This window comes from Gobio gobio (genome assembly GCF_949357685.1).
Source record: "Gobio gobio genome assembly, chromosome: 5".
Classification (NCBI taxonomy): domain Eukaryota; kingdom Metazoa; phylum Chordata; class Actinopteri; order Cypriniformes; family Gobionidae; genus Gobio; species Gobio gobio.
Genome location: NC_137101.1, coordinates 22,477,380 through 22,493,563, shown reverse-complemented (window position 1 = coordinate 22,493,563; position 16,184 = coordinate 22,477,380). Strand labels below are relative to the sequence as shown.

Below are 16,184 nucleotides of genomic sequence, written 5' to 3'. Positions count from 1 at the left end.
GTGTAAAGCGTGAGCTCAAGGTGAGTTCATCTGATCCTCATACTGTGATCCTCAGCATGTGTGTAAAGCGTGAGCTCAAGGTGAGTTCATCTGATCCTCATACTGTGATCCTCAGCATGTGTGTAAAGCGTGAGCTCAACATGAGTTCATCTGATCCTCATACTGTGATCCTCAGCATGTGTGTAAAGCGTGAGCTCAACATGAGTTCATCTGATCCTCATACTGTGATCCTCAGCATGTGTGTAAAGCGTGAGCTCATTGTGAGTTCATCTGATTCTCATACTGTGATCCTCAGCATGTGTGTAAAGCGTGAGCTCATTGTGAGTTCATCTGATTCTCATACTGTGATCCTCAGCATGTGTGTAAAGCGTGAGCTCAAGGTGAGTTCATCTGATCCTCATACTGTGATCCTCAGCATGTGTGTAAAGCGTGAGCTCAACATGAGTTCATCTGATCCTCATACTGTGATCCTCAGCATGTGTGTAAAGCGTGAGCTCAACATGAGTTCATCTGATCCTCATACTGTGATCCTCAGCATGTGTGTAAAGCGTGAGCTCATTGTGAGTTCATCTGATTCTCATACTGTGATCCTCAGCATGTGTGTAAAGCGTGAGCTCATTGTGAATGCTTCACACTCCGGTCCAGTTGGCGGTGGTAAATGCACCATCTAAGCTGGTCTTCCAACCACCATAAAACATGTAAAGAAGAAGAAAAAGTTGTGCATGGTATTGTTACACCGCAGAAATGGTGAGTGGCCTATTTACAAACTTTTAGATGTGCAATGTGGTCTGGTCTTTTTTTTTTTTTTTTTTAGCAGAGTACTGCTCACACATGCTACATGTGCACCAGCCCTTTTACCTTCAGTAATCACACCAAAATTGCTAGCTGCAGCTAGTTTGCATATCAGTATTTGTGAATTGTTAGGCCTGTTAAGTCAGATCATTACAACATTACTAACTTTATATTTCAATATATACATTTTTTTTATTTATACTTATATTTCAATAATTAACAAGCGCTGTAAAACAACAGTAAGCAAGAATGCTGCACTGGTTGCTCATTCAAACTATCATTGCTCTTTGGATAAAAAGATGAAGTACGCCTACTCTTAGATACTCATATTAAAGATAAAAAGCCTTATTTCACCACGCTATATGACTAGTTTTTTAACAACAACTTCTATCTGCAGAACTGTAGCTGTTTTATGTTAAAAGCTTCAACGTCACTTCCCATTTACCAAAACTCAAAGTGACTGACATTCATCCTCTTATTAACATAACAAGCAACTTTACCCAGACATCAGATGCAACACTACATCATTAAGAATGTAAAGTGTAGATCTACAAAAGTGTAGTTTAAAGTACTTTATGATACACACTTTCTTTAGGATGCACAACAATTGTCCAAAGAAGACTTCTTAAACAATTATCAAATACAGTAATCAGTGAGAGTGGCTAAGGTTGTCCTCTCAAACTAAAAAAATGTGTAAAAGATTTATGTGTTTCATATAATGTTTTACTAATACAGAAGTTCTTTTTGGCCTGTTAGGATTTGGAAACAAAAATTAAGGTGTGTGTGTGTGTGTGTGTGTGTGTGTGTGTGTGTGTGTGTGTGTGTGTGTGTGTGTGTGTGTGTGTGTGTGTGTGTGTGTGTGTGTGTGTGTGTGTGTGTGTGTGCGTGTGTGCGTCTTTCAGTATCGAATTTGTTTATTCGGTGATGGACAGACATCTGTTGTACCAATCAGTTGGATTTTTGATGACAATGGAACATTGAAGTGTCGATGGACATCATCACTCTCAAACATTAAAAACAATTCTCCACCAAACCCTAACTGGAAGGTTTATGACATTGTGAAGATCGTTGGACCATCAATTGGTAAGAAGTTGCAATAATGGTGCATTTGAATTGAAAATGAATGTGATGCTGAAATGTGGGTATAAGAACACAAATTCAAGTTGTTGTGCTTAATATAAGACAATCACAATTTTAGTTTTACATAAGTATTTAACATTTCTGGAAGATTTTTTTCTCAATATTATGATAGGTGGTCTTATAAATTTACTAATCATAATATATTTATGTATTCAATGATGAATAAATAGTTGACTGAATTTCCATTATACACATAGTATACATAAATTTACCACTTACAGGAGACTATGATCAAGCAAATCAATACATCTCAGATTACACAACGGGGGTCTCAGCAGCAGAGGACTCAATTACTTATTCAATGACAGACCCTGCAGTTGTGGAATTACGTGAGAAGAGAAAAAGGAAAAATAAGCTCTGTAATGAAAGTGACATCAATTCAGAGACATCTTCCTGTGAAGGTCTGTATATATTGAAATGATTGGTATGCAGAAAACAATTTAGCCATAACTCTGTGATCATTCTTTATTTTTATGTACTAAACAGATGATATGAACTTGAAGCAGTCAGGAAATGAAGTGAAGCAATCTGGTCTGAAGTCAAGAAATGTCCCACTGCCCAAACCTCCTATATACCATGGTTAGCCTGTTTTAACTTTGATGTAGAACTTTGAACTTGCTAAAGCGCTTTTATGTTTTTTCAATCCATTTTTTATTAGTTTGTTTTTTTCTTCTTTTGAACATTAGTCAATATTCAGCTCATTCAGAAAGTTCAGTGTGACAGTGTTTTAACTTTTTAACTAAACTTTTATTTAATATAAAATATTTTTCTTCTGCATGATCTATCTTTAAAGATACTCTTCAGAGAAGTGGGAAAAAAGATGAGGATGATCCCAAGCCCACAAGCTCTGATGTCTCAGGTGATTTAAACATATACACACATATTCAAAAGATAAATTCATGTATTAATGGTGTGTATAATGTGTTACTATGCAGAGGTTTTTACACTTTATATTGCCAAAACCCACCATATATGATGAACCTTTAGCTAAGGAGTAATGTTGGACATGTAAACCTGAAGATAAACATTTTTAGTTCAAATTTATTAGTTTTATAGAAGCTTTACAAATAATTCTGTTTTACAAAGAAATACAAATCCCATACTACAGATAAAAAACCCCAAATATAAACACTTAAATGTCTCTATCAAGAACTTAAAAATGTGACTGTAACAATGTTTGAATATATTAATATTTATGTTTTTTATGAATTTTATGAAGACCCTTACAATGTTTTGGGTCCCCTGACCCCGGTTAGAAAACCCATGCATTCATGTATTGATGTACATTAAGCCACTTACTTCTATATCTTCCTCTCAGACTTTCATGATCTTCAACAACATCACATGACTTGACATGTGTATACAAGGTTTGTTATGGCAAAAGATTAGGTGATCATACTAATTTTAATGTGATAAACAGATGATGTGCATTTAAAGAAGTCAAGAAATGCAATGAAGCGAGTTGGTCTGAAGACAAAGAATGTTCAGCTGGCCAAAACTCCCAGATACCATGGTAAGCTTGTGTTTTAACTTATCTAAGGAACTTAGCAGAATCAGCTTTATAATTTTATTTGCAGATTTTGAATGTCTTATGTCTTTTCTTGAAAGTAGTCAAGAGTCCACTTATTCAGAAAGCTCTGTGTGTCAAAACATCGGGTGAGTATGAAACACTTTTTCTCTTAAATTGAATCTGGTTAAGCTAATTTGATCATTCTAATTCGCATTGTTCAGGTGACTGTCTGGATGATAACAATGGAAGCCCTGATGACAGTTATTTAAACTCAAGCCAGCCCAACCCAGTATTCTTAGGTGAGACAATAGATATTCCCTTTAACACATGCAAACACATCACAAGGTACCTTATAAGAGAATGTTGTGTCATGACTCTCACAGATACTCTTCAGGGAAATGTGGCAATGCATGAGGATGATCATCCCAAAAGCTCTGCTTCTTTAGGTGAGTTATAATTTAATATAATTTATTGTGTGCGTGTGCGTGTGCGTGTGCGTGCGCGTGCGTGCGTGTGCGTGTGCGCGCGTGTGTGCGCGTGTGTGCGTGCGCGTGTTTTTTTTACATTGTACCAAATGTCCCCACAATTAAAGTGAACCACCTACATGTGCATTGTGGATAAAACGATCAGGGAAAAAACGGTTTAATTGATGTAGAAAAATAAATATAGAAACAATATAACTGATTTAGATAAATACAATTTCACTGACCTTATGTATGTAATTTTGATAACAGGGAAGGAAACAAAATGCAAAGTCACCATGGAGAAATTGTTTGGTATGTGATATATCAATTAGACATTATTTATTTATACAGACAACAATCCTTTGCTATATAACAATCTAACTTTACAATTTTTCAGATCTGAATACTAAGATACTCCAACAAATTCAAATGCTGGAACAGAGACAAGCTGTCATCATGAATGACTTGGCAAAAGTTAAGTCTGTTCTCATGAAGCAGGCAGAAGAAGATGCCCATGAGGAACTTTTTAAACAACAACAGTGCTCCAGCTTTGAAACGTTTGAAGCCTTCTGTCAGAGGCTTGAAGAAGACAAAAATTATCGAGAGCTTTATGTTAGTACTACTATATAAATTTAGCGTTTATTTTTTACAACAAAGCCACAGTTTTATTTTTTTATTTTTTTGCAGCAGATACCATGTAAAAGAAATGTTGAAGCCTGGTATATTTTAATCATGACAATATTATGTATGTTTTTGTCAGGTACACCATCTCATCCATACTCACGGCAGCTCCAATATAGGTGAGATGGTGAGACAGGCTTTAAAAAGCATAGCGTCAGACAATGTTCTCTGTCTGTATAACAGAACGGGGAAAGATGGGAAGAAGGTGTTGCCACCTGTGCTCCTGACATGTTTGAAAAGTAAGTGTTTAAGTTTTGGTTTGTGCATCTGGATGCTGCTATAGAAATTGTAATGTTAACACCTTGCTCTTTGTGTTTTTAGAATGTGTCAGGTGTTTTCACAAACAAAATGAAATAGAGGTGAAGAAGCTAAAAGTAACCACCAGAACAACACCAGACGCGGAATGTATTCGCCAAGTAGAAATTTTTTTGTCCAACGCCAACACCAGGCTGAAAAGGAAACCAAATAAAGGAAAAAGCTGACTTTTTGTTTGATTGTTTTTATTTATGGAAATAAAGAATGTGGGTGTAAAAGTTTGAGTTAACTGAATCATTTTAGATAACAGTGAACTAACACCATTATTGCATAGTGGTGTTATATGGTGATCTCACAGTATGAGCACACAGTGAGTGCGCAGTGACATCACAGTGACCACAGTATGAGCACACAGTGACCACAGTATGAGCACACAGTGACCAGAGTATGAGCACACAGTGAGTGCGCAGTGACATCACAGTGACCACAGAATGAGCACACAGTGACCAGAGTATGAGCACACAGTGAGTGCGCAGTGACATCACAGTGACCACAGTATGAGCACACAGTGAGTGCGCAGTGACATCACAGTGACCACAGAATGAGCACACAGTGACCACAGTATGAGCACACAGTGACCACAGAATGAGCACACAGTGACCACAGTATGAGCACACAGTGAGTGCGCAGTGACATCACAGTGACCACAGTATGAGCACACAGTGATCACAGTATGAGCACACAGTGATCACAGTATGAGCACACAGTGATCACAGTATGAGCACACAGTGACCACAGTATGAGCACACAGTGATCACAGTATGAGCACACAGTGATCACAGTATGAGCACACAGTGATCACAGTATGACCACACAGTGATCACAGTATGAGCACACAGTGATCACAGTATGAGCACACAGTGACCACAGTATGAGCACACAGTGATCACAGTATGACCACACAGTGAGTGCGCAGTGACATCACAGTGACCACAGTATGAGCACACAGTGATCACAGTATGAGCACACAGTGAGTGTGCAGTGACATCACAGTGACCACAGAATGAGCACACAGTGACCACAGTATGAGCACACAGTGAGTGCGCAGTGACATCACAGTGACCACAGTATGAGCACACAGTGATCACAGTATGAGCACACAGTGAGTGTGCAGTGACATCACAGTGACCACAGAATGAGCACACAGTGACCACAGTATGAGCACACAGTGAGTGCGCAGTGACATCACAGTGACCACAGTATGAGCACACAGTGATCACAGTATGAGCACACAGTGATCACAGTATGAGCACACAGTGATCACAGTATGAGCACACAGTGAGTGCGCAGTGACATCACAGTGACCACAGTATGAGCACACAGTGATCACAGTATGACCACACAGTGAGTGCGCAGTGACATCACAGTGACCACAGTATGAGCACACAGTGAGTGCACAGTGACCAGAGTATGAGCACACAGTGATCACAGTATGAGCACACAGTGACCACAGTATGAGCACACACAGTGACCACAGTATGAGCACACAGTGAGTGTGATGTGACCTCATATTTCCACCACAGTATGAGTGCACTGTGATTGTGCAGTGACCTCATGTTGTGAACAAAGTATGAGCACACAGTGAGAGCTCTGTGTGGTTACACTTTTAGTTCACTGTGACACTCACATTATGACCGCACCATGAGAATATTCTGAGCTCATAGTGACATCATTGTGAGATCAAATTGTTGACTGGGCAGGGTTCTCCGAATAAGCCAGACTGAGCCCCTTTGTTAATTTGATTATTTTATGTTTGCAGTTGACACGTCGCTGCCTGCCGAGGCAGTTGTCACTATACACCGGGGTATTGAGTTCATCTTGCTCAACCAAGAATCATGTGGAAGCTGATCAGTCAGGACTAATAGTTTGAAAACTCCTTTAGAATTTAAAGTGCTTTACATCCCATTTAGGGTGCTTTCACATAATTTTTTGACAAAAATCAGACTCAAGTGATCAGGTGGGATGTGTATTAATATGATTTATTGACTAGTTCCCATTTATTTCTGTTTAAACCTGAGAGTAGTTTCTCAAAATTAGAATATCCCTTACCAAAAATACGTTTATTCAAGTGTGCTATACTTCTTTTAAACAAAAAAACAGGAAAGTATACTTTCAGTACACTTTTTGTTCTCAAAAATATACTTAAAATTACACTTAAGTATTACTTGACATATACTGATAGCATATAAAGAAAACAGATATGTTCCTGATTCTCAATGAGTGAATTTTTGTGTTGGCTAGTCCACTGGTAGTGTACATTTACTTCAAATCTACTTAAGGGTTTACTTCAGCAATTAGCATTAAGCTTTGTATCAGTAGAAACCCGGTAGTATATTCAAATTATCATACTTTCCCCCCTCATGTCCCCCTGAGACGAGAGAATTATGCATTTTATTTCTGGAAAAATTCCTCAGATGACGCAAATATCGTCATTTTGCATCATCTGAGGATTTTTTGGCCAGAAGTTAGAGACTACAGCGAGTAGTAAGAGCTAGTACCGCATGTTATAAACCCGCCCACAGGGGAGGGATCTCACTCACAGAATGTAAAGGCGCACGGCCGCTCGGCTCGGGCATTCATAATGGGGTGGCGCGGAGCAAAGTGAGTGTTTCAACTTTTCAATGAATTCCTATGAAAGTTAAGCTTCCATAGGCATGATCTGAAAATGTGCCGGACTGGACACACGTTGTGAATGACTGCCGTGCTTACCTCAGCTCTGCTCTTCTCGTGATGAATGAAATCTGACTCCTGCTGCGTTTGGGCCGTGGCTTTGGGAGTGGCCTCGTTGGGCAGCGAAGCAAATGCATCCTGGGAGTTGTAGTCTTTCATCCACATGAGACAAAAAAAAAATTTCTGTCTTTTCTCAGTCTAGAAGGCACCAAATTCAAAAATAATTTTACATTTCTACTACATAAATGAACTAATTTAAATACACATTCATCTTCCTAGCGCTGAAGTACCCCTTTAACTCCTTCCCCGCCAATCAGAGAGTTTTCCGGCTATCCATGTTTTTACTTTTATATGGTAGGGGACGAAACAAGCGATAAAAGCATTGTTTATGCACATGTAAAATAACATGTAAAATAACAAAACTGTCTAATTTTACAGAATGAAATGTCAACCCAGGTAGAGGATAAGACTGTGAAGCTTTGGGGGTGTTGATGAACTCAATCTGTTTGATCTATGTTTTGGTTCTTCTAAATGTGATCTGGACGTATTTTTTGACAAAAATGTTGTGCTTTGTTCAAAATGTTTTTTTTTTAATGAAAATACCCACCTTCAAGTGTTGATAAAAAAAATAATGCATTAAGCTAGAATATTTTTTGTTTAAAAGCAGAGGGTCTATACTTTCAAGTATAACAATTCATACTTAAATAGGAACATAGTAATATACTTAAAGTGCAAAAATAATATATAAATAGCAAACTATAAGTATGAAGTTAAGTTCACTTAAATACAACTTACAAGTATACTTGCAGTATAAAACTACTAAACTAACAGTTTACTGAGTTCAAAGTGTACTTTCATAAACTAAAAATTGTGCTACAAGTATCAGTATACCTTTTAGTTCACTTGTAGTATATTTGCAGTACAAACTAAAAACATAGCTGCAAATTATTAAAATTATACTTTTATATAACAAGTGGGCCAATTTTGTCCCAAGTTGAAACGGTACACTTGCAAGTATTCTACTAGTACACTGATATACTTACTGCATAAATTATACTTAAAAGTATACTTGAACTTTACTTAAGTATATCTAATAAAATTAACTTGAAGTAGGCCTATGCCTATTTTTTGTAAGGGATAACAGCAAACCCATCAAACCCCATCAAGAGCATGATGGAAAAATATGCTCCAGTGTTATCCCTGGTTTCGCTGTTGAGTAATTTCTATGCTGTTTATCTGATGGGCAGCAGTGCAGTGGACTGTGGAAGCATTATGATTCATATGACCCCCTCCAAATTCACAATAACCAACCCACTGCTACAGCTTACGAGAAAACTCATCATGTGACACCAGGTTTACATGTGCTAGGAATGAATGCAAGACAAAAACAGAGTTAAATAGAATAGAATAGAATTCTTTCCTAAGACGTTAAAGTAAATGTTTTTGTAGCTATAATGTTTTTTAAAATATACAATCTGTATGCATAAATACCTGAAAATATTATTTACATTTTTTTTAGGGACAAATAAAAGTTTCTTTTTAACTCTTAAAATAAATGTATTATTATTTTTCACCAGCTTAAGCACTCTTAAAAAGTATGAAAATGTGAAAGAGACAAACGTTTTTAAAGTGAAACCCTTTTTAATATTTTAAAACTGAAAGGGTTAAATTCAAATTCTGTCAATTATGTTCATATCGACCTGGGTAACACTTTATTTTACAGTGTCCTTGTTACATATGTTACATTACCATAGTAATAACAGTAAATTATGCATAATTACATGCAACAAACCCCTTAACCAAACCCTAATCCTAACCCCGTAAGTACATGTAGTTAATTATTATTACTCAGTACTTAAATATATAATAACACTGTAACACGGACACCTTAAAATAAAGTATAACCTAGACCTGTAGGTCTATTTATTCCATTAAAATTATCCTTTAAAATCAGTGGACAGAAAAATTCCCCTAATTTAAGATAATTTTTTGTATGAATACATATGACTATTTTTCATGAATATAACATTTTCGTTTCAACTGTTTGTTTTATACAGCATATCCGTTTTTCAGTAATTATAGCGAGCTTGTGTGAAACTGGGCCAGCTCCTCATAGACTCCGCAGGAGCTCTCCTTAAAAGGCGAGGATGGATGATGTCGACTGTCTTTTTTTCCCTTCCACTTTCTCGCTCTCCCTCACTTATTTCTCTGAGGAGAGGCCCAGTAAGTTTTGGGAATCTCATCATGCACATCAGAGAAACTCATGATATGATGACTTACGGGAGAGGAGGTGTGTTACCACACACACATAAACCGATGGCCCTGGCCGTAGAAGAACCGTAATGCTGAAGTGGCAGAAAGACAAAACAGATATATCTACTTGAGCAATGTTTTCTTGTAATAATGCTGATCAAGATTGTAACAAAGTGTCATAAAATTTGACTCCAACATAGTCCATTTGACTCCAACTCTGCATTACAAGTCCTCTGAAGCCATTGAATAGCTTTGTGGGATAAACACACTGAAATACAAGTCGTAATTTGTCTGTAATCTTATCCTCAAGTGCGCTGTTAATCGCTGTGACTGGATTTTTGAGTCAGTGAGATTTGAGATTCGTGAATTTATCATCTTTATTTAGACAGAGTGAATAAGAGCCTCCAAAGATGATCTGCTTACAAAACTTTTTCATTCCCACGAGGATGTTTGCATTGAATCACAACAGTTTTGTGTTCATCCGAGAAAGTCACGAAGGGTTCCTCAGAAGAAATTCAGTTGGTTTTTGAATTGAGGGTGACTAAATGATAACAGGTTTTTGTTTTGAGGTGAACTATCAGTTTAAGTGTCAAGGTCAAAAGTCTATATTTCTCGGAGTGCCTCACACAGTGGTTCTGGCTCACTTGCAGCTTTGGATTGAGTTTAGGAAGAGCATGTCATTAATAAAACCATAAGTGGCTACAGCTCAGGCATATCGCAGCACCACTGGACCAGGGTCAGCAGGTGCACTATAGGGAAATGATTGTGAAATGACTTCCCCCCTCATTGCAAAAGAACAGACCAGCACAGCAATTTCTGTAGAGCAATGATTTTACATTCTGAAAGGTGAATGACGTGACTATTAACGAAAATGATAAAGGGGTTGTTCTATGTGGCTGAGAGAGTCAAATAATAAATCAATCATATACACAACGCCCAAGTGTTCAGGGTCTTGTTCTTTGAATATGTCTTGCTTGATAAATGAAGTCATGATAATGTGGCATAAATCTGGGTTATACACTCACCTAAAGGATTATTAGGAACACCATACTAATACTGTGTTGGACCCCCTTTTGCCTTCAGAACTGCCTTGATTCTACGTGGCATTGATTCAACAAGGTGCTGAAAGCATTCTTTAGAAATGTTGGCCCATATTGATAGGATAGCATCTTGCAGTTGATGGAGATTTGTGGGATGCACATCCAGGACACGAAGCTCCCGTTCCACCACATCCCAAAGATGCTCTATTGGGTTGAGATCTGGTGACTGTAGGGGCCATTTTAGGGCCGTTTGGGGGCCAAATTCTGACTCTACCATCTGAATGTCTCAACAGAAATCGAGACTCATTAGACCAGGCAACATTTTTCCAGTCTTCAACTGTCCAATTTTGGTGAGCTTGTGCAAATTGTAGCCTCTTTTTCCTATTTGTAGTGGAGATGAGTGGTACCCGGTGGGGTCTTCTGCTGTTGTAGCCCATCCGCCTCAAGGTTGTGCGTGTTGTGGCTTCACAAATGCTTTGCTGCATACCTCGGTTGTAACGAGTGGTTATTTCAGTCAAAGTTGCTCTTCTATCAGCTTGAATCAGTCGGCCCATTCTCCTCTGACCTCTAGCATCAACAAGGCATTTTCGCCCACAGGACTGCCGCATACTGGATGTTTTTCCCTTTTCACATCATTCTTTGTAAACCCTAGAAATGGTTGTGTGTGAAAATCCCAGTAACTGAGCAGATTGTGAAATACTAAGACCGGCCCGTCTGGCACCAACAACCATGCCACTCTCAAAATTGCTTAAATCACCTTTCTTTCCCATTCTGACATTCAGTTTGGAGTTCAGGAGATTGTCTTGACTAGGACCACACACCTAAATGCATTGAAGCAACTGCCATGTGATTGGTTGATTAGATAATTGCATTAATGAGAAATTGAACAGGTGTTCCTAATAATCCTTTAGGTGAGTGTAGAATAGTGCCTGCCGATGAGCAAGTTTGATGCTATGCTAACATGGTTAAACTTAAAGCCACCATAAAAATGGTATTTATAACCAATTTTACTTCTATGACGTGATGTATGTGTGATGTTCTTTGATGCAGGCACAGCATACAATCTTGGTTTCGAGTAAAGTATGTGTAATATAAGTTCAGAAATTAAAACTTAGGCGTGTTTAAAGCTGTTGTCGTTACATTACAGTAAATACCAAAAAAAAAAAAAAAAATCAATGGTAGGGTTTTGTGGCTTTTAATCCAAAATCTATTATTTTTGCTTGTATTCTAATAAAAGTTAGCAGACATGAATAGAGTGTTGCAGAGATAATGTTGGCCAACCCGGAAGTTAGCATTACACTGGCTCCGTCAACAATAATAGGATTTTGCCATTGACTTTTGGATAACTGCCGAAAATAAGCTCTGTGACCAACAAAAGTTTATGATTCTTACACACTTGTTCACCAGGATAATCTTCACAACTGAACTGAAGTCTAAATGCAATCACCAGAAATATAGCTAAAGTAAGGCTATAAATTAACTACACCATTGATACTGTATAAATGAACTGACTTCAGTGTCATCAACACTAAGCTTTTAACTCTTTTAATATTTATATAAAATCTACAAGTTGGAAAGTTTGAGTTTGTATAGTTTGCAAGGGCATGAGTAGATTTACAATTTACAACATTTTGTCCAATTCAATTTTCCCTAAAATGATAATGTTCTTCCTGTTATAGTTCCTGCCTTAAATGAGCAATTAGCAAATCATAGTTCATGGCTGTGACATAAACTAATGGCTATTGGCGACATAAAAAAGAATGAGTCTCCCTCAACTTCCTGTTTCAAGTTTATATGTCAACAGAGGAGTCTTTAAGTTCAACTGTGACCAAAAGTATTTGCCTCCATAACAGGGTCTGTCTAAAATAATGCCTCAGACAAAGGGAACATGTGCATGATTCAGAGTACAGATGCTAAGCTATAGCACTTTCAAGGATTCTGACACACTTTTTCCACCAGGACGTTTGAAGTGCTTCATATACACAGCGAAAGCATAAAAAGTCTCCCCTCTTTCAGCCTGGAGGACATTTTATGCATGCTTGTGTGTTTGTGAGCAACTGCACCTTTGGCCTGAGGATGCTCTTGTCTGAAGTGTGTGTGCGGGCTGTTATTGTTTCCCGTGTAGAGGGCAGAATCTGCTAGCCATCTGCTGTTATCTCTGGAATGCCGTACTTCGCTCATGGACATATATGTACCAGTGCATTGACGTCTCTGCTATTTTTAGCCCCTACCCGCCACTGGAGGTTGTCATGATGATGTCATAGCACCTCTCAAAATATATCCGAATGTTTATCTTGGGCTGCTCTTTGGGCTAGCTTCTCATGTCATGTTTGTTTGTGTTTATTAGTGGTTTTCTACTTTTTCCGCCATTACGGGATTCCTCACAAGTACAGTTTGCTCTCTTCTTCTGGCTGTTGCATGGACATGGAGACATGCAGTACAAAAACTGGTATCAGTTTGTGGTAAACATACCATATTTGTGAGAATGTTATTATAGCTCATGGTGCTTAATGATAGAATTGTTGTTGTAAGATTTTGCAATTTGACCCTAATAATTTGTGTTTATTTAGAGTCAGAACATAAGTTCAAAAAGACAGGAGCCCATCTAGTCCTCTCAAGACATCAAAACCAATCTTCTCTAGGGAAAGATTATGACACACTGGAAAATAAACACAAACCAACCAAAGTAACATTAACAAGAGGAAAATTGAAGGCTTAGATAGTCAGAGGATGATGATCAACAGAACAGGCAACAGGTGAGGACTAATTAGAAATCATGAGAAAAAAAAATTCTGAGGGGGTTGTATTACTACAGGGTGCAAATAATTTACCTACAAATCTATAAATAAACATCATAAAATAATAAATAATAAATAAACATCATAATAAATAAACATCATAAAACCTTTTAGTATCCATACATTAAGTTCACTGAACACTATCCAATGAAAAAAAATAGATAATTTTACCTAAACAAAAACTTTTCATATGTAATACATTTCACAAACTGTGGTCTATTAAGTCAATTAAGCTTAATTAATAACTATGTTAATAAAATAAAGTGCAGAAATTGAATCATGCACACAGTGAATTAACAACTTCTTGTGGAAAAATCTAATCAAATAAATCTATTATTAAATATTTTACTGTGGTCAATACAGTAGTAAAAACCTCTTCAAGGTGAAGCTTGTGTTTATATTTCTTGTGCATTGTGTGAATACTATAGTTGCGTTTTTTGTTGTTGTAGAATATGATGTGTATAATTATATGGTTACCTCGTATATACCTCGATTTATATGGTGTGGCAGAAGCCATATGTATGTGTTTGTATATTTTGGCATGTGCATCTTTAGGTGTGCAACTGATTTACGATGTGCTGACAGTGGAAGTGCCCGAGGGAGTAGCACAATGACTGGTTCTACGAGTGCCATGTCACACACACATACACACAATACTGCAGTCAGGAGCAGATCAGAACTTGTCACAGACTGCTGATAGATTCCACTGCAGATTGAGAGGCGTCAGTCTGCGACAGGTACACAAGCAGTGAACTCACTGCCCACTGTTGATGACCTGGATGACCTGACACTGTGCCCTAACCAGGCGTGACGTGACAGGTTTCTAGTAAGAAGTAATATGTTTGTCCATGCTGAAAGCAAAAATGCTGAGCGAAGGGAATCACAGACAATCAGAAAATACTGAATGCTTGATATGCTTGGTTTAATTGTGTGTCACAGGTACAACTTCTAATAAATATAGCTTCTTAAGTCAATATACTTGTAAATTTCATGTAATATAAGGGTATTTTAACTTTATTAAGTTACATTTTGCTTCACGTTTTTAAGTTGTGATTCGATATATGAGACTATCTGTGCAATTTCCACCACAGCCAACCTTGACCTAGTTTAGCCAACTGACTCTATATTTAAACTGTCCTTAAAACTCCCTTATGCTCTCTTATTGTGACATATTCCTGTCTGTTTGATCTCTGGTGCAAAAATCATTGGGTCAGAGTGAGTTTAGTCCAGAACTAGCTGTATTCCAGAGAGTTACTGCTCATGCCCAAAGTAACAAAGGACAGTTATCTACTGTGGCCGACTTATCATGCAAATAGAAAAAACACCAGCAAATTAAGAAAACTTCTTCATCAATTTGACAACACATGTGCTCATTGACAACATTCAAAAGTCAACTAAAAACTCAGCTCTTCCGTGAGCACTTAACCTCATAAAAAAAAAAAAAAACTTCCTTTCCTCTTTTTCCCTCCCTACTCTAGCCTGTGCTACACTGAGCAATGTATACGGTCTCAGTATTTCAGGCACTTGTTGCACTTACTCGACTCTTCATGACCAATCGCTTCGTGTACCCCCAAGTTGTAAGTCGCTTTGGATAAAAGCGTCTGCTAAATGCATAAATGTAAATATAATGTGCTGCAAATACTCACAACGCAACCAACTCACGAGTTCACACTTACAAATAAGTCAGATAGAATGAATGGTATGCGTATTTGGCATGCTGTCAGAGGAGAGGGCTCCGAGCTCGGTATTTGGCCCGAACCCAGAGTACTCCCCCTGTATGTCTGGTTTAGGAAGTAACCAGGTGAGTGTGAGGAAGATGGGGTGGTGGAGGGATGCTGCAAAACTTGTCGAGGAACATTGGTAAGTTGACTGGGTATTTATATGATCCTCCACTTGTGCTGATTGGGTAGACATGTTGATTACTGATTGCTGATAGCTGGTTGGAATGACATGATGATTAGATAGATCATTTGAATTGTTACTGAAACATATACAGAAACGCGCTGCAAATACTCACTACACAACCAAATACAGAAACACACAGCAAATACTCATAGTGCAAAAAAAACAGAAATACTCTGCAAATACTCACAATGCAAACAAATACAGAAACGCACTGCAGATACTCACAACACAACCAAATACAGAAACGCGCTGCAAATACTCACAATACAACCAAATATAAAAAACACGCTGCAAATACTCACAGCTCAACCAAATACAGAAATGCACTGAAGACACTCACAATGCAACCAAATACAAAAACCTGCTGCAAATACTCACAATGTAACCAAATACAAAAACATGCTGCAAATACTCACAAAGCAACTAAATAAAGAAACGCTCTGCAAATACTCACAGTGCAAGCAAATACAAAAACCTGCTGCAAATACTCAACGCAACTAAATACAGAAACGCACTGCAAATACCCACAATGCAAGAAACGCACTGCAAGTACTCACAATGCAACCAAATACAGAAACACACGGCAAATACTCACAATGCAACCAAATACAGAAAC

General features: G+C 37.8%; 1 protein-coding gene across 1 annotated transcript; it reads left to right on the top strand.

Annotated features, from left to right (window-relative positions):
* Positions 1 to 707: 707 nt before the first annotated feature.
* On the top strand, positions 708 to 5,116 carry LOC307126155 (uncharacterized protein). The gene is made up of 13 exons (XM_079816556.1): positions 708 to 747; positions 1,745 to 1,875; positions 2,154 to 2,333; positions 2,419 to 2,511; positions 2,726 to 2,791; positions 3,353 to 3,445; positions 3,541 to 3,588; positions 3,664 to 3,741; positions 3,826 to 3,888; positions 4,177 to 4,218; positions 4,304 to 4,518; positions 4,667 to 4,826; positions 4,909 to 5,116. The coding sequence occupies exons 3-13, from the start codon at positions 2,234 to 2,236 to the stop codon at positions 5,067 to 5,069; spliced, it is 1,119 nt and encodes a 372-aa protein (XP_079672682.1). The 5' UTR covers positions 708 to 747; positions 1,745 to 1,875; positions 2,154 to 2,233; the 3' UTR covers positions 5,070 to 5,116.
* Positions 5,117 to 16,184: the final 11,068 nt, after the last annotated feature.

What these genes read in the sequence shown, in the direction of transcription:
- LOC307126155 (XM_079816556.1), top strand. Translation starts at nt 2,234, where the DNA reads ATGACAGACCCTGCAGTTGTGGAATTACGTGAGAAGAGAAAAAGGAAA. An exon ending in AGAGACATCTTCCTGTGAAG is followed by an intron (nt 2,334 to 2,418) that starts GTCTGTATATAT and finishes TGTACTAAACAG; the next exon opens with ATGATATGAACTTGAAGCAG. An exon ending in CAAAACTCCCAGATACCATG is followed by an intron (nt 3,446 to 3,540) that starts GTAAGCTTGTGT and finishes TTTTCTTGAAAG; the next exon opens with TAGTCAAGAGTCCACTTATT.